Here is a 23,626-nt window from a genome sequence, read left to right on the forward strand (position 1 = left end):
TCCTAGATGAAGTGGATTTCCTTGACCCTTTTCAGTCGGGGTTTAGGCCATGGCACAGCACGCTAATAGCATTGGTCGCTCTGGTGGATGACCTCTATCGAAGCCTTGATGAGCGGAGCGTGCCTCTCTTGGTTCTATTAGATCTCTCAGCGGCTTTTGATACCATTGACCATGATATCCTTCTGGATCATCTACGAGGGTTGGGAATCGGGAGCACAATGTTGTGCTGGTTCCGTTCCTACCTTAGTGGACGGTTTCAGAGAGTTTGCATTGGAGCTGAGTGCTCTAGCCCCTGGAGTGCCGCAGAGCTCGTGTGGAGTGCCGCAGAGCTCAGTCCTCACTCCCATGCTTTTTAACATCTATATGAAGCTGCTGGGTGAGGTCATCTGTCAGTTTGGAGTGAGGTATCATCAGTATGCTGATGATACCCAATTGTACATTGCCACCCTGGGCCGATCCGGGGATGCCATGAATGTGTTTGACCCAGTGTCTGGAGGCTGTAAGGGTTTGGATGAGCCAAAACAAGCTCAGGCTTAATCCCTCCAAGACAGAGTTGCTCTTTTTCAGTTCTCGATCTGGCCAGGTTCCGGTTTCGAGTGTTTCCCTTGATGAGGTCGCGCTCCCCTTGAAAGAGCAGGCCTGCGATTTGGGGATTATCCTGGACTCATGGCTCCTGCTGGAACAGCAGGTGGAAGCTGTGGCCAGGGGAGCCTTTGCCCAGCTTGGTCTGGTAAGCCAACTGTGGCCTTACCTTGACTGGCAGGCCCTGGCAACTGTAACTCATGCCTTCGTCGCCTCATGGTTGGATTACTGCAATGAGCTCTACCTGAGGTTGCCTTTGAAGATGACTCGGAAGCTTCAGCTGGCCCAAAATGCCGCGGCCCAGCTGCTTATGGGCAGCAGAAAATATTATCATGTTTCACCTTTGCTGAGGTTGTTGTATTGGCTGCCAGTTCACTTTCGAGTCCAATTCAAGGTGCTGGTTATCACCTATAAAACCCTTCAGGGTTTGGCACCTGTGTACCTTCAGGACCGCCTCTCCTGTCCAACTTCGAGCCGCCCTGTGAGGTCGTCTCAGGTGGGCCTTCTCAGAGTCCTGTGCCCAAGGGAGGTACGTGGGGCATGGGCTCGTAGGAGGGCCTTCTCTATTGCAGCCCCCTCCTTATGGAACATTCTGCCTCCTGAGATTCGTAATGCCCCCTCTTTTCTGTCCTTTAAGAAGCTCCTGAAAACCTATCTATTTTGCCAGGCTTTTAGTTTTTAACGTGTGTGTGGGTGTGTGTGTGTGTTTGTCTTCCCCTTTTCTTTCTCTCCCCCTTTCCCCTCATCTTCTCTTGTTGTTGTTTTAATTTATGTAAACCGCCTCAAGTCTAAGGAAGTCAGGTGGTCAATACATTTGCTAAAAACATAAATAAAATAAACAAACAGTTCAAGTCAAGCCAAAAATCCAATAGAGAACAATTTTCCTCACAGGAACAAACGGAGAAATGGAGCAAGGAACCTCCGCATGCAGCGAGCGTGGTGGAGAAGGAATCGAAGTAAAGTGCGCTCTCCCACCTATTTTAATGGGTGCTCCCTTGCGCCTCGGAATGTCAGAGAGTGCATATCAGAGCTATGTATTCCTCTGCAGAGCTACTGAAGACCCAGTTTTGAAGGAACATAGATCGCCTCGGAGATCTTGTGGTATACTGGGTCCAAATCTTAGGTGAACAATAAAGCTTGGATAGTATGTAGCCCACTTTAATGGAGACACACTTATATGTGTGTCTTATTTGCCATTCAATCAATTTGTGGCAAATGCCATATATATATTGTCTGTTTTTGTAATTTCCTACTGTTTTTATGAGTCATTTTCTCAGTTTACTGAGCCTAGAGAAGGAATGTTTTTTAAAAGAGTTTAAGTTATTTAAGCAGACATTGCTTCCCATGAGTTACACAAATATTTTGTGTCCCATGTCCTTGCCTCTGGTCTAGCTTGTTTTGAATATATATTTTTAAAGTACCTGCATAACTTGTTTATTAGAGGTGAAAATGGGGTAAGTGTACACACCACAAAGCAACAATCCATCTTCAAATAGCCTTCAGTGCCCTGGAAAAAACCCCTATCAACAGCCCCCAGTCTATGTGAAATCACAAAAGGGGATGGGGGTGTGGAGGGAGTATCCAATTAGAGAAGGAAAACAAAAAGGGGAAAATGCTGTCTTAAAGTGCCATTATGTTTTTATTATGCCCAGCACATTTCAGAAGACTCCGTCAGGAGTGATCTGGCTCAGAAACTCTGCCTATAGCTGTATACTCAAGAAAAATTGTGCAGACAGCACAATGTTTTTTCCTTTCAAATATAACTGTTCAAAAAACCTGGTTCTTTGGGAATGCATTTTGTCTTTTTTGTTTTCCTTCTCCAGCCTAAGTGAGCACAATAGGAGTTTTGGCAATCTCTTCTATATATATAATTATCTTAGATGTACGCATTGCTAATGCTAATCCCATGTGTGGCAGCTCTCGCAAGAGTTTGCAACTGAGGCGAGAGGGAGAGGAAAGTGACAGTGGAGAACAGAAGGCGAACGGCCAGGCAGCCAGGTTGGTGGGCGGGAAGAGAAAGCAAATGGCCAGGCAGCCAGGGAGAGAAAGCGGCAGCCAGGCCAGCGTACGGGGAGAGACAGCAGTGGCCAGGCTGGCCGGCCAGCGGGGAGAGAAAACGGCGACCAGGCTGGTGGGAGAGAAGCACGAGGGTTGCCAAGAACGAGGGAAAACTAGAGGTGCAGATGATCTGCATCCAGGCCAGCTAGTATTATATTAAGTTGGTAAGAAATTTCAATTTTTTAAAAAACCTATCCAAGTTTTTTCTCACATCATCAGTTAAAACTGGCTAACTTCCACTTCCACACAAAAATTATGTTTTGACAGGAGTGAGTTTTCTTGATCATGAAATAACACAAACTTATATAAGGAAATGTTGCATTTTTAAATATTCAGTCCTCTTACCTCTTCCCAGCAAGTTAACTCCCTGTCTTGTAAATTAATAGTCCACATGTCGTTTAATCTGTATTGGGAAGGAAACATCAAATTTAAACTACTTGCAATGTTTTAAAATGTATAACTGCCAACTATGAGTAACGCTCCAATCCCTTCAGGTGGCATTCCCTGCTAGTACAAGGAAGAGTTAAGACAAGCCATCTTCCTCTCCTGTCCTTTCTACTGCAGCCCCAGAATCACTAGAAAAAGCTGTTTCCAACTCTTGGCAATGACACTGGAAGCAGCATGGGTGGCTCCAAAGCAGGCAAACCCTGAAAACCAAGCAGAGACACCTTCAGTAAGGTGAACTCTGCTCCAAGGAAGCAGATGAGAACCCAATCACCTCTGCTTCCCATACTTGAGTTACTGACAGCAGCAAACCAGTTAGGAAATAACCAGAATGCTACCTACCGTGCATTCCCATCATATCCTGCAAAGATCCACAGTTTATCACTATAGACTGTTGCACCATGAGCTGACCGAGCAACTGGCAACCTGAAAAAAGAACAGACTTATCCAACATCTGAAATGACAATGTGATTACATATCAACAAGGGAAGCCAAATATCTGCTTTGCTGCCTAGATCAAATATTACCACTATATTACCACTATTATTGTTTGTAAACCGCCCACCAGGGCTACTATAGGGGTGGTATAGAAATGTAACAAACAAACCTTAAATGTTTAATTGACAGATAATCTTTCCCCTCTGTTTTAGTTTACCAGAAACATTTAGTTTCATTTTGGTAGTAGGACACAAGAGTACTGGCACATCATCTGCGGGAAAATCTGAACCTCAGGTTTCTAGTGCTCAAAAAGGGGCGGGGTGGCAGAGACCACCACCATCACCAGGTTGTCTGGAGGTTTGAAGAGTGCTTTGAAGGCAAGTAGCATTAACTAATGGAGCTACTCTTCATTGCTACAGTTGAATTAAATTTGGAGAAATTTAAGCTCTCCAAACTACAGTCTTGACTGCCACTTAATCTATATGTGCATCAATCAAGATTATTCATTCACTCAGAGAGTCAAAGTTATGCTTATATTTTGTAATATGATCTTTCACACTGACTGTCTGGAAATTACGTATGGATTTAAGATAAGCAGTTAATGCCAATGGTAATAAACTGGACATGCTCAAAGAAAATGATACGATTGTTAATCTTAAAGGTCATTCAAACAACCTTAGCTGCTGGGCCTGAGGAGGGCTGGGGAAAGGCAAGAACTTACCTGCCGTCCCGCACATGAGCAATGGCTCCCTCAGACTCTGCCACGCTGGGCGCCCATACAATTGGTGTGGTGGCGGAATCCCTCAGTGCAACAGGGGAGCAGTGGAGTGGCTGCTCTCAGTATTGCAGCCAATCCGCTGTGTGAGGCCACTCCTTCCCCCCAATATCTTCTGCTCAATATCTAAGAGGTCTTGATCTAGAGGTTATAACATCTATTTGGGATAGTTACTTATTTAAGTCGAAGAGCAAGAAGAAAAATCCAATATAATTCTGAATAGAGTCAAATAAGTAGAACAGATTGAAATACTAGTTGTTGTTTTCTGTAGTAAAATGTACATTTTAGATTTCGCCTATATTTCTAATCTGAAATTAAGGATGTACTTTCATCTGACTCTTTAATATGATGTAGTTTGTTTATACCTGTCCACACTTCACATTAAGTACAATATCAAACAAGATTAAATACATCACCTTATGTTAGTGAGAACTAAAGTAAGATCATTCTACATAGAGTACATTTGTTTCTGACACTACAAATCAGGGATCAAGATAAAAGCAAATTATACCCAAAAACCTTGGTATTAAAAGTAAAAAGGCTTTCTCTCAATATCCACTGGAGATGTATTGTTATACTTAAAAAACAACAACATGGTGGTGGCATTGCATTAAATGTATTTGGAGAAAATATTCATATATCATAGGACCAATCGAGATATCACATGGAACCATGGTTAAAGCCTGGTTCCACATGATAGGGATGTGCTTGAAATGTGAATCAGCTTCCGAATGCTGCATGATCTCTTTAAAACTGAGGGCTTCCACACCCCTTTAACATGGAGGAGAGCAGGTCCATACCTCTCCTCCTCCACTTGCCGCTACTTCCGTACTGGCGGTACTCCCTCCCAGAAATCAGCATGCGCTGGCGGCACTCTCCTCCAGCTGCCCCCATGTGGCGCTGGCATGCACACAGCCTCCATGTCTCCTCCATGTTCAAGGTGCTGTGGAAGCCCTTGGTTTTAAAGGGATTGTGCAGAGAGACAGAAGCCGAATTGCATTTCTAGCACATCCCTACCATATGATGTCCCTGAGCCTTGGGAAGCCCCGACAACCCCAGTCAGCCTCCCAGCAATTCTGTTTACAAGGTAGGTTTAAAAGAAACCAAGACTGGTCAGTTCACATGTCATAACCAATCTTGGTTTATTATAACTAACTCAATAAACCTAGACATGTAGTCTACTTCAAACTTTGGGTTCATATGTAGGTTTATTTCAAGAAAGTTGGTTATAATAAACCAAGATTGATCAATTCAGATGTAAAAACCAATCTTGTTTTCTTTATAAGCTAAATTGGGAGTTCCTGAAAGATTCACAAAGGCAGGTGAAGGAAGAAAGTATACCTCCAAGGCTTGGGGACATTGCATGAAATCAGGTTCTAGCTGTGGTTCCGTGTGACGCATGAACCAGCCCACTGGCTACAGAATGCCATCGTTGCTAGAAGTATGGAACCTCCTTAGAGCAGCAAAAACTATGAGCAAAAATGAGTTTAACAGTTACACTAACTAAAACAGTGACAAACTCACAACATATTCCAGGAGCAGAGCTGGTCTTGTGGTAGCAAGCATGAAAAGTCCCCTTTGCTAAGCAGGGTCCACCCTGGTTTGCATATCAAGGGGACACATATGTGAGCACTGTAAGATATTCCCCTCAGGGGTAGGGCTGCTCTGTGAAGAGCACCTGCATGCTTTCATGCAGAAGGTTCCAAGTTCCCTCCCTAGCATCTCCAAGATAGGGCTGAAAAAGACTTCTGCCTGCAACCTTGGTGAAGCCACTGCCAGTCTATGTAGAAAATACTGAGTGAGATGGACCAAATGATCTGACTCGGTATAAGGCATTATAACTCTGTATAAGTTTGGGAAATTATAAAAATGAACAGATTAACAAATTATATACATCTGTACAAAGGAAGACCAGCAAAACAATTCTTGATAGAAACCTGGCATCAATTCAGTATCTTTTCAAACCATTTAAGACAAATATGTAAGATTATATTTTATTTGGGTAATTTTCCAATAAAACTTCAATTATGTTTCTTCCTCTATTAATATAGAGTGACTAAGAAGCTAGAAAGATTTAAAAATGTTTTATTGTATCTTTTTATAGGATAACATTGCATATGGAGTTTCACTGTATAAATGTGCACATGCTCTGGATTTCCCTAAATCATACGCATGCTTTACTTATGTTTGTGCTTCCTGTCAGTCACTGATCCTTGTACTTAAGCACAAGAGTTGGGACAAGTGCTGCAGCACAATTAACTGGGGTTAACAGGTGCACAAATTTCTGGGTTTTTCCAGCTCTGATGTTTTAAAAAGCCAAGAACAAGAAATGATAAAAGTTGGAAGTATGCTGTCTCAGTAATCACATTCACAGCTACTGTCAGGATGACTGCAGTATGACAGGGCTTGACAAATCCTAGGTGCAGCAAGCAAGTCATAGCAGGGCACCTAGAAATGTAACTGTGGTGTCTAGATATTCAGAGGTTGTGATATTAAATACAATCTTTATTTGTCCTAGGCAGTCTTATTTTTTTATTTTTAGTATGTTACTTATAAAGGGGATAAAGAGAAACCCATTTATGCCACCTCCCCTACAACAATGTCTGTCACTAAGTCCAGTAATTTTGTCAAGAGTCCACTCTTTGGCTCCCAAATTTTTGAGTTGGCTCCTAGAACCAATTTTTTTTGGTCAAGGCCTGCTGTATGACTCCACCTTTTAAAAAAAGGCCTATACATAGATTCTTACCGTCCTTCAATCTTCCATTCAGTCCACTGGCCAGTTGCAAGCTTATATTCAAAAAGATCATTTTTATTCTTCAAATTGGAATTGGAATAAATGTCTCCAGTGTAGCCACCTGGTTAATAATAATGTTATAGAAAAAAGGGATATTTAGTACAATTACAGAGCAGAACATATCGTTTGACTAGATAGCAATCAATATGAGAAACTTAAATAAGGCCAGCCAATTGGGGTGCAAATTGGGGTGAAAAATGCACCCAATTGGGGTGCATAATGATCACCAGAAAACGTAAACTTTCTCTCTCACTTGCGAGAGTGGGGGAAGGAAACTAGCTGGTGAACAAGCACTCACTGGCTGGAGAGGGTGAGGGGCTATATGTTTGTGCCCAGCACTGGTCACACCCCCTATAGGCACGCTAATGCAGGGGAACAGGCGTGATCGTCGCTATGTCGCATGTCCAGCCTGGGCAGCGGGAGGCAGTGGAAAGCACAGCAGGGGAAAGGGGTAATTGAGTGGGGAGGACAAAGGGCACCCTGGGGCACCTTGGCGGAACCCCCAGACCCCTGCAGCACAGGAAAGACAGGTTGCTTACCTGTAACTGATGGTCTGGTGGAGATCCGTTGACATTCATAAGTTTAGATACTGCCCCAGCACAGGACCTCGCAATTTGCTAGCTCCTCGTGGCGTCCGTAGATTTCTGAAGTTAGGGTGCCATTTTGTTGGTTCTTGGACAGCCGCCATAGATAGATGATCATCCCATGAATAAAGAGCATTTAAATGTTTGTGTGTTTTCCAGTCTACTGCAGTGGGGAGGTATGGGAGGGTCTTATGAATGTCAACAGATCACTACCAGATCATCAGTTACAGGTAAGCAACCTGTTTACCTGGATCATGATCTCTTGGCATGTATGAGTGATTAGCAAGCTTCCTTAAAGGAAGAGGGGGCAGTAGCACATGGCATAGTTATTATAACACCCTTTTTAATACACTCCTCACCTGCTAACTTGGCAAAGAGGCACCTTTTAACGTGGTGATTCTCTTTATTTAGCTGGGGGAGAGTAACTGGCCCTATCCACCCTCAGCACAGTACCTCCAGTGACTGTTGCTGGTTACTATCTTATGTTATATTGTGAGCCCTTTGGGGACAGGGATCCATCTTATTTATTTATCATTTCTCTGTGTAAACTGCCCTGAGCCATTTTTGGAAGGGCGGTATAGAAATAAAACAACAACAACAACAAAACACAAAGATCTACAAATTGAAATTAAAAGGCTGTGGCAGAAAAAGACCCAAATAATCCCAGTGGTAATTGGCGCCCTGGGTGCAGTTCCAAAAGACCTTGAAGAGCACCTCAACACCATAGGGGCCACAGAAATCACCATCAGCCAATTACAAAAAGCAACTTTACTGGGAACAGCCTATATTCTGCGGCGATATCTATAACAGCAGCAACATTGACAATAAAATTCAGCCATCCCAGGTCTTTGAGATGTCTGGATAAAACAAACCAGTCAATAACACCTGTCTGACAGTGTAAACAAGAAATAATAATAATAAAAACTCACATCTGCAGCAGAGTGAAGATCTTATGCATAATGCTTAATGAAAGGCATATGGGAGGACCAAGCTGCTGCAGCACAGATATCTCAAATGTTGATGCCGAATTAATGAGCCACTGACGAAGCATAAGCTCTTTTGGAATGAGCCCTTATAGTTTGTTGGGGTTGCGTGTCTTGAAGCCTATAAGTCACTGAAATTAACTCCACCAGCCAATGTGATAGCCTTTGGCAAGAAATAGATTGACTTTTGGCCTTGTCCTTGAAGGCCACAAAGAGCCAATTGGTTTCATGGAAAGCTTTTGTTCTCTTAAGGTAAAAGAGGAGGCACCTTTGTATTATTATTATTATTATTACATTTATATCCCACTCTTCCTCCAAGGAGCCCAGAGCGCTGTACTAAATACTTGAGTTTCTCTTTCACAACAACCCTGTGAAGTAGGTTAGGCTGAGAGAGAAGTAACTGGCCCAGAGTCACCCAGCTAGTTTCATGGCTGAATGGGGATTTGAACTCGGGTCTCCCCCGTCCTAGTCCAGCACTCTAACCACTACACTATGCTGGCTCTCTTGTACATCTAGGAAGTATAAAGATTGTTCCAGAGGAGTTGCCGGATTCTGGAAGAAAGTAGGTAACAGAATGTCTTAATTGGAATTTGAGGTCCGTTACAATCTTAGGGCAAACATTTGGGTCCAAACACATAAGGACCTTAGCTAGGTAGAACTTAGTGTATCATACATGAATGTGTAGAGCTATCAATTTGCTCACCCTACATGCAGTGGTAATCACCACTAAAAAGCAAGTCTTCAGAGTCAGCCATTTTAAAGTGGTGGCAAGCTGCTCAAAGTATTTCTCCATTGGAATGGAAAGCACTAAAAAAAGGCTCCACAAGTCTATGCACAGAGGAAATAAATTATTAATACCTCTAAGAAATTTCTTGCGATCGGGATGCGAGAAGACTGTTTCCCCATCACAGCTGTCATGCTTAGATGACAGTGCGGCAAGATGAATCTTGATAGAAACATTGGCCAAACCAGAATTTTTCAAGCAAGTTAGGTATAAGAGCACTATAGGGGTCATAGTCACAAGAAGTAACATAGGCATGGAAGCGCCTCCATTTGAAGTAGTTGCATCTAGTGGATGGTTTCCTATTATTAAGCAAAATTTTAGTTAGCAGGTTACTTTCCACGCTGTCAAGCACAGAGTCTATAGGTTTGGATGAAGTACCTTTTCTCTGTCCTTGGACAGAAGGTCTGCATGGTGAGGCAGTTGAAAGTATGTCCATTTGGACAGTCTGAGTAGCGATGCACACCATAGTTGGCAGGCCACCATGGGGTGATTAGGATGCACATTGCGTTGCCTTGAAGAAGTTTTGCTACTACCCTGTTGAGAACGGGATATGGAGGAAACATATGCAGGAGTCCCTTCTGCCAGTTGTGCTGAAAGGCATCTCCCACAGAGCCCTTTCCATGACCTGCTCTCAAGAAATATTGTGGGCACTTCTTGGAGGTATTTTTGGTGGAGTTCCCACTTGTGATGATGAAGTTGCAGAACGACCTGCTGAGATTGTCCATAAGCACATTATCTATACCCTTGATATGCAATGCAATTGGATGTATTTGATGGGCAATGCACCAGTTCCAGATCTAGATGTTCAGAGTGCATAGCAAACAGGAGACAGTCTCCCCCCACACACTTATCTGTTGAGGTAGGTTATGGCAGTGGAATTGTTGAGCTCCAGCTGGACTACATTGCCCTGCAGTAGAGGTGAAAATGACTTGAGAGCTAGGAACATAGCCATAAGTTCTAAAAAACTGATGTGAAGTTGGTGCTGGAGGGAGTTTCATGCACTCTGGATCTGGCGTTTCTCGCAGTGGGCTCCCACCCTGCAAGGGAAGCATCGATGGTAACCCAATGTGTTGGAGAAAGAGGTTGGAAGGGGATGCCCTTTAGGAGGTTGTGCTCCATTGTTCTCCACCGTAAAGATTGTACAATGGAGAATGGAATGGCCAGAGACATGTGCTGACTGTCAACATTGTGGCGGAACACTTGGAGGAACCATAGCTGGACCTTGTGCATCCTTAAACAGGCATGACACACAGTTGAGTTGCACAAAACCATCAGGCCCAATAGTCTCTGTATATGTCTAACTCTTTGTGTTGGTCTGTCACAGAACCCAGTGATCATTTTCTGGATCTGAAGATTGCATTCTCTTGGTCAGTATGCCCTTCTTGTGCATGTGTCCAACACTGCACCAGTGTAAGATATTTGTTTCACAGGTTCTAGGTGCGATTTTTTCCAGTTGACCTGGATGCCCAGGTTTGAAGAATGCTCAGCACATAATGAATCTGAGAAAGTAACTATCCTTTGTCTTGTCCCGCCAGCAACCAATCATCAAATTAAGGAAAAACTATTATTCCCTGTGTCCCAAGGTGCGCTATGATCATGGCCATGCACCGTGAATACCCTCAGAGCGGTGAACAATCTGAAGGGGAGCCCTTTTCATTGGTACATTGAATTTCCTAAAGTGAACCTTAGATATTTCCTGGGTTTTCCCCGAATACTGATGTCCAACGCTGCAAGTCACTCCTCCTTGTAAAGGAACGGCAAGATGCTTCAATGTTATTCTGAATTTCTGTACAATGATGTATAGATTGAGCCATCTGAGATCCACGATTGGGTGGATCCACCCCATTCCATATTCCCTCTAATGTGCACGACTGTGCACCCGTGCACAAAAATCCTGCTCCCCACTCAGTGGAGTCCAGCAGCCTCACGGTCTCGTTCCAATGGCTGCTTAAAGTGCCTGCCACCGCCCCTGCTTCATTAGCTCTTGCTGCGGCTGGAACTTCAATTGCCGGTGCCGTCTTTCCCCCCACTACCTACATTCAGCATTGCGTATACTGACTTGTGGCTCCGGGGGGGGGGGGAGAGGAGCCAATAGAAACGGATAGCCCATCCTTCTGGCCTGCATTCTGGCCTCTGTGTGCAACCAGGCAGGATATGACGAGCAGCCTGTAATGTGTGCTTTTTTGGATAGGCCAGAGGCCTAGGCAGTTTTGGCCGGTTGTAGACAGAGTTGGGGGACTCTGGCAGCCCACACAGATGCAGCAAAGAGGCATCAGGACTGAAGTGACTTTGCAGTGAGGCTCCACCTCAGCGGTTTTTGTGAGCAACTACATGGCTAGCAAGGGGTAGCAGTGCTATGGCGGGTCGTACACCCAGTGTGATTAGTGACTCTTGGGGCCTTCTCGGTGATGAGGTGCACTGCAGGTTGCTTTATCCCAGTGTTTCTGGGTGACTCTCAGCCAGGCCAGGTCTGTTGGCACAGACCAGTGTCTTCTCTTCCAATTGTGTTCCTTCTCTATCTCTTTTCCCCATCTCCCTTTTGCCTCTGATGCTCACAGCATCTTCTCGTCTCTTCCAGTTGTGTGATCCTTCTCTCTTTCTGTCTCCTTTCCCCATCTCCTTTTTGCCTCCTATGCAACCTCTACCCTCATATATTGTGTGATAGCCATTAATTCCTCCCTTCCCCTTGTATAGTTTCACATTTTTGGTGCTGCCAAGGTTGCTAAATACTGTTGTTCACACTGTGCTTCTGTTACCAAAGAGTTTAGGCTCTCAGACATCAGCATGACCCTCCATCCCTGCTTTGATTCCCAGTTTGTGTCCATTACCTTCAAGCATGTATAGCCTCTCACTGGTGATCTCTTTAAATTTCCTTTACTATCTCTTATAAATTTCCTTTAACCTATCTGTGTATTAAATCAAATACCCTATTGGGATTTTAATTACACACAAATGTGGTACATTTGTTTGTTACTAGGGTGCCTAGTGTGTCAATGTGGTAGATGCTCTACCATTATACATGCAATAATAATTTAAAAAGAAATATATATATAAAATGTTGACTAAAATTATTACACTCCTATAGAATACAGTTTGAACAGCATTCTTCATTTCAGATGTAGTTCTGTGAAAGTATCTACCGTATTTTACGGACTATAAGACGCTACAGACTATAAGACACACCTTAAATTTTCATCCAGTTTTTGAGTTTTCGAGCTTTCCTTCTCCTCTCGCCTCCAAGCCCTCCCACCGAGCCCCGCTCTGTCCTTTCCCTCCTGCCAGCAGCAGCGAGCCCACATTGGTGACCCGCGGCAGTGGCTGCTGCTTGTTGTTGCTCGAGACCTCCTTCACTTCGTGCCTCCGGCAGCTCCTGCAGGCTGGCGCTCGCCTGCGCGGGCTCGTGCCATCCCTTTCCAGGCTCGGCTGCAAAAGGCTTTAAGAAGCCTTTTGCGCACGCGTGCAAAATTTTGGAAAGGAGCCCTGCGGAAAGCAGCTTCTAGCCTTTTGCAGCCAAGCCTGGAAAGGGGCAGCAGGGAGGTATCCTGCCACCCGATTTCTAAAAGGAGCCCAGCGGGGAAGGGGGCGGCAGGGAAGTATCCTGCCCCCCCCCCCCGATTTGAACAGAACAAGGAGAAAGGGGCGGCAGGGAGGTATCCTGCCGCCCGATTTGTAAAGGAAATACGGCGCCGGAGTGGGGAAAGCCCGGGAGGGGTAAGTAAACCCTCCCCCGCCCTTAATAGAACCCCCCACCCCAATCCTTCCAAACCCTTCCTCCTCCTCCCCCTCTCTTTCCCGACAAGCCCTAAACTTTCAACTTCTCCCCAGCCAATCGGAGTATAAGACGCACCTGAATTTGGGGGGATATTTTTCAAGGAAAAAAGTGCGTCTTATACTCCATAAAATACGGTAATAGTTTAAATTCAATGTTATTTTTACACTATGCTTCAAAAGTATGACTAGGAGGCTATTTTAATAAATATTTATTAAGGAAATTATAAAAACAACATATTGGAGGCACATTTATATTGAGACAAATGGACCAAGTGTGCAAGTGTGTATGTAAGTGTCAGTGAGTGAGAAAGTGTGTGTGTGTGTGTGTGTGTGTGTGTGTGTGTATAGTATCTATAGTGGCACATAATAATGCACACGTGCGCACACTGCCTTGATATTGATACCCAGAACAAAACTCATTCCGCTCACTGCTGGAAAAAAGTTATAGGAAGGAAACACTGTCCCCATCCCACTTCGAGATCTGAAGGTAGAGGAAGTAGAATCCATCCTGTCCCTGAGTCCACCGCACAGGGATAATAGCCCCTTTCTCCAACAGAACCTGCATATCTTCCAGCAATGCAAGGGTTGCTGGTGTATACTTTCTGCCCAAGAAAACTGGCAAAGCTTTGAACTCTATTGCGTAGCCAGTGTCAATAATGCGTAACACCCACCCATCTGATGTTAGGTGGTACTATGTGGGGGTATGGCTTGCCAGTTTGATGGAATGAGCATTGGCAGGTTGAGGAGATGGTGATGGTGGATGGTCTCCCATATCAAAGAGTCTGCCGGGATGAATCCTTGTTGGAACAGACTCCCTGATTTTTGTTTTTTAGGACCAAAGCCTCTACAAACCCTATGTTGTTAGAGCTGGCAAGGCTTTCTATAATCCTTACCGTCTTGTTTGTGGGAGGCATGCTGGGGCCCATAAGGACGGCAGTGTGATGTGGAATAAAATGTTGAAGCAGTAGTGGTGAAAAATCTTGCCATACACATGATTTTTTAAGAGATTCCATTGTAGTATCAGTACTCTTGCAGAAGAGGCCCTTGCCATCGAAAGGCAGCACTCAATTCTGTCTTTCCTGTCCTGCTGCAGTGCTGTAGATCTTAGCTGTTGCCATTGTGCGAGATTCAGTCTCTGCCAAATATTTGGAGGTGCTTCGTTGTTGTCTAGTGACTGTGGTTGACTTAGCATATGCCTCAATGAAATGCTGTTGGAATTCCTCAAATGACACAGACTCTTGCTGCAACTTGTCCCACAAAGAGTAATTGTAGCACACCATGCAGGCGGCATAATTTGCAACACGAATGGACAAACTGGACATGGTGTAAGCCTTACAGCCTAGGACATCCATTTTTCTGCCTTCCTTATCAGATGCTGTTGTATGACAGCACCCCAATTTTGATGTGGAAGCACATTCAATGACGAAGGAGTTTGGAACAAGGTGTTTTAGGAGGTATGATTTGTGTTCCTCCTGAACCTTTTAGAGGCCTTCCAAACATTTTGAGGATGGTGTAGAAGTCTGCAGCACTACCCAGGCTGACTGTGCAGCCTTCGATTTGATGGGGCAGCCTTGGTTAAGCTACTGGCTGAGCTGACTGTGCAAAAGCCATGAGACCATACACAGGGTCCTTTAAGTCCACAGTTGGCTTGTTGATTTCCAAGCCCAAAGCCTCTGCCATCTCTGAAAGAGGAATGTGGTGAGCTTTGAGTTCCCCAGTCAGATACGTGGATGATTTGGGCAAAACATCAAAGGGAGGGCTAGCGGGATGCTTATTACTTATTGACTCACTCTCAGAGTCTGAAGTTCAGCCATAATCCTCTCCAGAGAATGGGGCTGTTGGTGTTGTAGCTCCTTGTGGAGCAGTAGTAGCAGCGGGAGTAGGAACTGTAGTCAACCCAGCTGGTGCCTTGATGGATTGTTGAGGTGTTGCTGGGGCATTCTGAAGTAGAATTGGGGCCCTAGGTACTGGAAAGACTGTGTCTGCACAGATGTAGTGGAAGGCTGTGTCCTAACAGGAATAGAGAACGACTGCGCCAGATGAAACAGTTCTGGAGGGTCCCGGCATAGTTCCGAGAACAACCCAATAGGCAATTGAGTAGTGAAGCTTAGTGCTGAGGGTCTTGGAGGCACAAGGGTAGATAAAGGCATTTGCTGACTCAATAAACCGTCTTCCCTTCCAATGTTGGTATTCCGCGTAATTGTACAGCATTCCCAGTGAAAGGGAGTGCCGGAAACCACAGCCATGTAAAGTCCCTGTGGCATATCAACCCCTGGGTAGTAGCATATTCCATAGGGGATCTCCAAGATCTATGGCAGGCACATTCTGATGGTGTGGTATTATTAATTTATTTGATTTCTATACCGCCCTTCCAAAAATGGTTCAGGGCCTTTTACACAGAAAAAATAATACCGTATTTTACGGACTATAAGACGCTACGGACTATAAGACGCACCTTAATTTTAATCCAGTTTTTCAGAGTTTTAACATATTAAACTGTTAAAACATATAAGACGCTCCTGAATTTTGGCGGATATTTTTCGAGGAAAAAAGTGAGTCTTATAGTCCATAAAATACGGTAAATAAAAAGGATGGATCCCTGTCCCCAAGGGCTCACAATCTAAAAAGAAACATAAGATAGACACCAGCAACATTCATTGGAGGTACTGTTCTGGGGGTGGATAAGAGTAGTAATTGTTGGTACCAGTGTTCCCTCTAACAGTGATTCCCAGATGTTGTTGACTACAACTCCCATAATCCCCAGCCAAAGGCCACTGCAGCTGGGGATGCTTGGAATAGTAGTGAACAACATCTGGGAATCCCTGTTACAGGGATTGGTTGGTACCATAGTTGAAAGAGGCACTGGCCTCTATGTCAATGGTGGCTCAGTAGTCAGTTACATCGGAGTCTTTGGTATTGATGCTGGTACTTCTTCAATGTCGGGGTTGACATTCAACCCTTGACTTAAGAAGCCATGGAAGGTCAATCTTGATGGTGTGCTTTCTGTGGAGTCTAGGATTTGACAGCAATGTCTTAGTCATGGCAGGATCCAGGGTAGCATCAGTATTTAATGAATAATCCTCTGGTTTGAAAATGATGACAGAGTGTAGAAGATGAGGCTTGTTGATGTTGAGGGGTTCCGGCCCTCGGTGTCAAAGGGGACTGTTCTGGTGTTCTTGCTGGAGACAGGGTCAGTGGTCGATATGGTGTCCATGTAATGGTAGCCAACAGCAAGCGGGCAAAGTTCTCCGACACCGATATGACCTTGATGGGATGTTGTCTCGGCATTGAGTGACTGGATGCAGGTTGTATTGTTGACATCAAAGGAGAGTGACAGGGAGTCTGCACTGAAGGAGTCACCACCGTCAACCTTGAGGGAGCTCTTGGTGTTTTTTCTCTGTTTTTATCGAGGGGGGGGGAGGGAAAGACCCTCATCTGATGACCTCAGTTTCTTTTTGTGCTTATGGCGATGCTCTGAAGAAGAACCCCTAGAGAGCACTTTCGGGCATTTAAAGACATTGGGCAATGTCTTTGACATTTTCCGATGTCAAAGCAGTAGCCTTAGATGTTGAGGATTTAGACTGTGCATGTGCAGTCCCTAACATCGATCTCAATATCGATATCGACAAAAACCTAAGCACTGGTTTTGGCCTGAGAACTTGTTTGTAGACTAAGGACACTGTTCTTCAAAGTTTGTTTGGAGAACTAAGTGCAAATTTTGCAAGTAGTTGGGTTATGATGCTCTCCGAGCATAAGAGGCAGGAGCCGTGGTGGTCAGTCAATGGAAGTTTTCCACCTCACTCCGTGCACCTCTTAAAGGTTTTTTAATATCCATCTGCATAACAGTATCGGCCGCGCAGACGTCCAATATCCAAAGAATAGTCAAAGTCTGGCCCGGAGTCACAACACATAAGAAAGCCAATGTCCGAAAAGCAAAGGGAAGTCAAATAACCGAAAAAACAATCACGTATTACTTTTCTCTTTTACTACAGAACTGATCTGAAACTGAGGAGCAGCAGCCAACGAGGTGTTGATGAGGAACTGACAAAATGGCACCCTAACTGCCCAAATCAACGGACACGCTGAGTGTGTTGGTGCCATGAGGAGCCAGCGAATCAGCAGTACCCATATTTATGAATGCTAACAGATCATGAGCCAAATCATTTGTGTCCCCGCCCATTCCATTTGTTCTCCTCCTACACACCTGCCCCCCCCCTTGCAGTTTGGGCTCTGCCTCACCTGGCCTTCTACATTTGCTCCTTTAACAATACACATATCTGGCTCCAAATCCAGAGTAGAATCAGGCAGTAATACTGCTTGGATTAATTTAATGGATGGGTTCAGACATCATGCAGAACCACAGTTTATTTAACAAACCTGGATTGTCACCATAGACTATCACCATCTTGGTTTGTTTACCCCTCTCTGTGCAAGAGCCCTGTGAAGGCAGTGTAACAGAAATCAACCAAGATTAAATCATGACTGTGGGGGTTCAGATGTCAAGTGAGCTGAACAAACCAAACCTTGGGTTCAGAGCATGGCTGCCTACTGAAAACAAACCACTATTTGTTGACTGGCACATACTAAAGACAAAAACTAACCACAGTTAAATTAAACAAACCATGATTTCATGTGATGGCTGAACCTGCCCAATGTCTCAAACACTGTTGGCTCCTATATAAAATGGAGCATACAGATAATTTTCTGCAGCTGTTACCTTTTGCCCCTGGTGGCGCAGTGGTAAAACTGCCGCCCTGTAACCAGAAGGTTACAAGTTCAATCCTGACCAGGGGCTCAAGGTTGACTCAGCCTTCCATCCTTCCGAGGTCGGTAAAATGAGTACCCAGAATGTTGGGGGCAATATGCTAAATCATTGTAAACCGCTTAGAGAGCTTCGGCTATAGAGCGGTATATAAATGTAAGTGCTATTGCTAAGTGCTATTGCTACAAAGCCACCTTTGCTTCCTTCTCTTGCTCAACCTGGGAATTGTAATCTAACAAATTTACAGCAAATAACATTGACAGTTTCCATAGTTTAATACAATATTTATCTTTTACTACTTCCACAGATGTTAGTATCCTGAATATATAAATGACCTATCAGAATACTCTACCAAACAAATGTACCAAAGCAAAGGGCAAGCAAAGGGCTGGGGGAATCATTCTATCATCTATCATTCAACCAGTTTTAATAAATGCTATGCTATTTCTATAAAGTTATTGAACTTGCCTTTTAGTCTGATGGCATAAGTACTTTATGACTGCATTTGTAAATTTTTGCACTGTTAGGTACTTTTGCTGTAGACCTGTTACACAAAGTTGGTTAGGTACCAAAGTTTTATTTACTTGGAGAAACTGATCACTGAAAATGACACAGCTTTCCGACAACTTACCAAAGACAAACATGCTGCTTCCATAAACTACTGCCGAATGGTGATATCTGGGTGCTGGTGGGGTCCCTGTGGTAAATGCCCTGTTTGATCAAACACATCGCATATTAATGTTCTTGTCTACTACTACCATGTTATTTGTAAAGGTACTTAAATATTGATACTTTGTTGAGGGTTTTTTTAACTGCGTTTTTATTACTCTGTTGGTTCTAATCTTGTTGACTAATGAGCTAGAATACTGTAAATACACAGTCTGTGGACATCTTGAACAGGTTGTTAGCTAAGCAAGGTCCATCCTGGTTGCATTTAAATGTGATACTACATTTTGAGCACTGTAAGATATTCCCCTTAAGGGATGGAGCCACTCTGGGAAGAACACCTGCATACTTGCGTGCAAAAGGTTCCAAGTTCTCTCCCTAGAATCTCTAAGATAGGCCTGAGGGAGATTCCTGCCTGCAACCTTGCAGAAGCCACTGCCAGTCTGTGTAGACAATACTGAGCTAGTTGGACCAATGGTCTGACTCAGTATATGGCAGCTGCCTATGTTTCCTATGTCACACGTTTTACCATATTAGGCCTACAAATATGTCAGTGGTAGAAAAATTGTTTGATACATTACTATTAGCCCAAACTTACACAAATTTACTAAGAAGTAAATACTCTTTGTACCTGCACCAAGAGCAGTCCTTCACATCAAATCTCAACAGGTCATTCAACATTGTTTTTCTTCAGAAAAAAAAGAAAAAGATACCAAGTTACACTCAGATATGAGATGACATATGATTATACACACACAAGCTAAAGTTTAATCCACCATGGTCTACATATTGAGATCATTCACACAATCAAAAGCTGTGTTCTACCTGGGTTTGGGGGTTGTGTGGAAGCAAGGTAAGAGGAAAACCTGGGTAGAAGTGATCGTGTGGAAGCAGGGCAGGAGGAAAAGTTACCCAGGTTTTCCTTCTACCTTGCTTCCATATAACCAAAAACTGGGAGTGCACACAGCTCCCAAACCCAGGTAGAAAACAAGTTTTTGATTGTGTGAATGACCTAATTTGGCTTCTGATCTCTAACCATGGCAACGTGGCAGATAGTACAAATGAGATGTTTTGCAAGTAAACAAAATGGAAAGCAAACACTGTTTTTATCATCCTAATTCTTGATCAACTATTATACTGATTTGTTAAAGGACTAAACATTTATTTTTCTTGAAACTGTGCTGGCCGTGCCTTTTATCTGTATTTAAGTAACTAATTTGCCACACAAGTATAAAGCCTACCTATCAGTATTAATAAGAGTCTGGGAAATGACACAGATCTGCCATCTCCAGGTACACACTCAATTAAAGACTGCACATTTTTGCCAGTAACTCCATCACTTTATTCCTGGAAGCTTATCATCTATGTCTGATGACCTACTGCTATTTAGCACTGTTTTCTTTCAGCAGATCTTCTTCTAATGTCTTGTTCAGTTTTGTAGTGGGGAGGGTAGGATAAGTTTGTGTTTGTTTGTTTTTGGCAAACAAGATTTCCTGGTTATTTCTGAAGCTGTAGCTATTTCTCATTACAGTGATAACAGTGACAGCTGCTAATAGGAAACTATGTAGAAAGCCAGAGCTTTATCATTACAGTGACTTGGCAACATCACCCCTCCATCCCATCAAAGATGCAAAGACAGACTTTCATGTTCTTTCAAACCTGGGTCATCTTTTGATAGGAAATACGTGTGTGTGTCTGTATAATACGTACATATATATTATATATTTGACCTGCAAACATGCTAGAAAGTGAGAAAATAAAATGATAATATCATATTACAGATGGGGGCAAGGCTTTGAGATATTTTGCCCCTCTTGCAGGATAGGGTTGGGGAAAGAGTCTATGAAAACTCTGTTATAGGCATGAGGGTGGGGGATAGTACTGGAACCAAGCCAACCCTGTAATGACATCTACAGTTAATATCATCATAGGACATGGGTGTGTGTGTGACTTACAATAATGGTGTAAAGAAGTTGTAGATTATTACCCCCACATTGCCCAGGGTGGGAGGAACTAGAGCTGAAGCAGATGACAACTGTCCTTCATCCATATTCATACAGACTCTTATGCTCTTACTATTCTAACATAAATTGATGGAAATCCCAAACAACAGAAACCAGAATTTTCAAGAACTCTATCTCGATAATATTGAATCACGAATCCCTGCCAGACTATGGGAAGCACCTATATCGGGCAGCAGCGATATAAGAAGATGCTGAAAGGCATAATCTCATACTGAGCGGGAGATGGCAATGGTAAGCCCCTTCTGTATTCTACCAAAGAAAAAACCATAGGGCTCTGTGGTAGCCAGGAATCGACACCAACTCGAGGGCACACTTTTCACCTTTTATCATTGATCGAACAAAACCCCCCAAAGACACCTCAACATTATTTCCATTTAATTGTCATTTTGTGAAGACAATTTGAAATAACTCTTCCAAATATTTCAAAAGCAGTCTTGCACTACTGAATAGATTCTTTCCAGCCATAACTCTCCCACAGACTCAGACCAGGATCCAAAAAGCATGGCAACAAGTTCCATGAACCCACAAAGACTTTAGATATGTTTTTATCAAACAGTGGTGGATATGCTTCATGATAAAATGCTTTTGAAACTGAAGGACATGTCAAAACTATCCTGTAAATGGCTCTGTGTGTGCATGCATTTGTAACAGAAAAACAGCAATTACAGTTGGCTGGCAGAAGCCCCTTGTATGAACTTAAGCAGTTATTCAGATCCCAGTCACAATCCTTAGCACACACCTCTTGCTTAGAAAACATGGGGGGGGGGAATCTGTTTTCCCACTGCATTAGCTATATGGTTTTCAAAACCTCACACCCTTTCCCTCCCTACTGCGTTAAACTGTCACAATGGTTCATGCACTCAGTGCAGGAAAACAATCATTTTAGGATACATTTTTTTCTTTATAAACAACCCTTGTACTACTTTTTTTAAAGAATTGAGGAATAACATCTTCTTTAATTTGTGTTCCTGAGCAACACCTAAGAACTGTATGCAATCCACTTTTGTGGCCACTTATTTTCCCCCTAGCAAAGCTCCTGTACTTAACATCTACAAGGGCAAAAAATCTACAGGTGAAGTTCCCCCATCCTCGTATCCCCGTATCAGAAAAGCTTTACCTGTGGAATCAGAATCACATGAACAAGGCACAGAAGCCCTGCTGGGATGGAAAGAAGGGAGAGGAAAAGGTGGCATTTGTCTGTATGAAGACAGCCCTGGAGAGATGACACGGGGTTTCTCTCAAGGAAGTGGTCCAGGACTCACCCATTATCTCCTCCAAACACGTAGATAGCATCCCTGTAGGCGACTACGGTGTGTTTGCTGCGACTGTGAGAACGAGAGAGAGAAAAAGGGGCCTTATTTATCACCTCCATCCCACTCCCAATCCGCCTCCTGAGAGTCCATTCCAGCCTGTCAAGCGCACACACACACAGCCGCCCAATCCACTGTAGCTCCTCACCGGGCCCCGACGAACTCGTCGCAGGGCGGGAGGCGGCGCCACCGATGCACCGTCTCGAAGGGCCCAAAGTTCAGAGTCAGGTATTCGACGCTATCCGAACAACTGTGGTCGAAATCCACGCTGGGCGCCACCTTTGAGCGCCCGCTGGAATTGGCCTCAGACGCCATGGCCCGGACTTCGCGCAGAGGAGAGACTGGCCGGTAGAGCCCCCGAACCCAACGTCAACTACAGCTCCCAGCATTCCCTCTCGCCTCCCAGGAACTGACGCAAAGGGGAGGGCTTCTAGGCTTCGCAATCAGGCGGACGACAAGCCCCAGCGTGCCTCCTGTCTCTTCTTGGACGGCAAACTGCAGGACGAAAACAATGAGAGCTGAGATAGTAGACAAGTTGGCTTTTTTGCCACTTTACTATCAGCCTTCGTTCTTTTCCGAGATGCTCCAAAGAACAGGCAGAGCGAGCAACGACCACTGTTAGCAATCCTGCTCTTCCTCCAAAGATCTCAGAGCAGCGTTCATGGTTGACACTCCTTTTCACAACAGTCTTCACAACAGCCCTGTGAGGTAGTTTAGGCTGAGAGCGATTAGCCCAGAGTCACCTAGTGGATGTCATAGCTGAGCAGGGATTTTAACCTAGCTTTACCCCGTCCTAGTCCAAAACTTTACCACAAACCTGGATAGTTGTGTATATAGTTATCTAACCTGGATAATTGGTATATGGTTGTATAGGGCTCTGTATAGTACTCGGTTGGCTAGCCACCTAATGGCGCAGCAGGGAAATAACGTAAGCCAGAGGTTGCCAGTTTCGAATCCCCGCTGGTATGTTTCCCAGACTATGGGAAACACTTACATCGGGCAGCAGCGATATAGGAAGATGCTGAAAGGCATCATCTCACACTGCACGGAGGAGGCAATGGTAAATCCCTCCTATATTCTACCAAAGACAACTACAGGGCTCTGTGGTCGCCAGGAGTCAACACCAACTTGACGGCACACCTTACCTTTATAGTAATCGGTGGACAGTTAACAAAGAGGAATGAACAATCTTGGCCAAATAAACGTTTTACCACAGGGATATCAAGCTTTTCTCAAGAATATAAGAACACTGACCTTATGGGAAACTCTCTCACTAAGACTCCAACCATTGCTTAGCTGATCTACTTTACTATACTTGCACATATTTAAAACTAAAAGTAACCCCACCCCCATATTAGTCATGATCTTGTGAGAACAGTGGAGATATAATTATTTGGGAGTGAAGAATGTGTATGCCATGTGTCCATACCATATACTGAACATCAAAATGTAAAAAAACCTGTGTACCCACCTAAGAAGTCATAATTAGTGGAACTGCTAGACCATCTAGGAGACAGTGCAGTCAGGCAAGATCTCTGACATAGTGCAATCACAACTTTGAGTTAGGTAGGAGTTCTTGCAAACTACGAGCCTTCCTTACTTAAGTCCAGCGGAACTATTCATTAAGCTCAGCTTCTGTTTGAGGCCTGGC

The 23,626-nt window shown here is 44.0% G+C and overlaps 1 protein-coding gene across 2 annotated transcripts in view; it reads right to left on the bottom strand.

Annotated features, from left to right (window-relative positions):
* Nucleotides 1–22,387, bottom strand: part of LZTR1 (leucine zipper like transcription regulator 1) — a 67,117-nt gene extending 44,730 nt beyond the window's left edge. The window contains exons 1-7 of one of the 2 annotated variants that reach the window (XM_053243590.1): nucleotides 22,124–22,387; nucleotides 21,928–21,990; nucleotides 19,273–19,329; nucleotides 18,607–18,686; nucleotides 7,044–7,152; nucleotides 3,427–3,510; nucleotides 2,986–3,043 (exon numbers count right to left, since the gene is read on the bottom strand). In XM_053243590.1, the coding sequence (XP_053099565.1) occupies nucleotides 2,986–3,043; nucleotides 3,427–3,510; nucleotides 7,044–7,152; nucleotides 18,607–18,686; nucleotides 19,273–19,329; nucleotides 21,928–21,990; nucleotides 22,124–22,290 (618 nt within the window). In that variant the 5' untranslated portion in view covers nucleotides 22,291–22,387. The remainder of the gene's footprint in view (nucleotides 1–2,985; nucleotides 3,044–3,426; nucleotides 3,511–7,043; nucleotides 7,153–18,606; nucleotides 18,687–19,272; nucleotides 19,330–21,927; nucleotides 21,991–22,123) is intronic. The other variant, XM_053243589.1, reaches the window with a different exon arrangement.
* Between the last annotated feature and the right edge of the window lie 1,239 nt (nucleotides 22,388–23,626).

Source organism: Hemicordylus capensis, chromosome 4 (assembly GCF_027244095.1).
Source record: "Hemicordylus capensis ecotype Gifberg chromosome 4, rHemCap1.1.pri, whole genome shotgun sequence".
NCBI lineage: Eukaryota > Metazoa > Chordata > Lepidosauria > Squamata > Cordylidae > Hemicordylus > Hemicordylus capensis.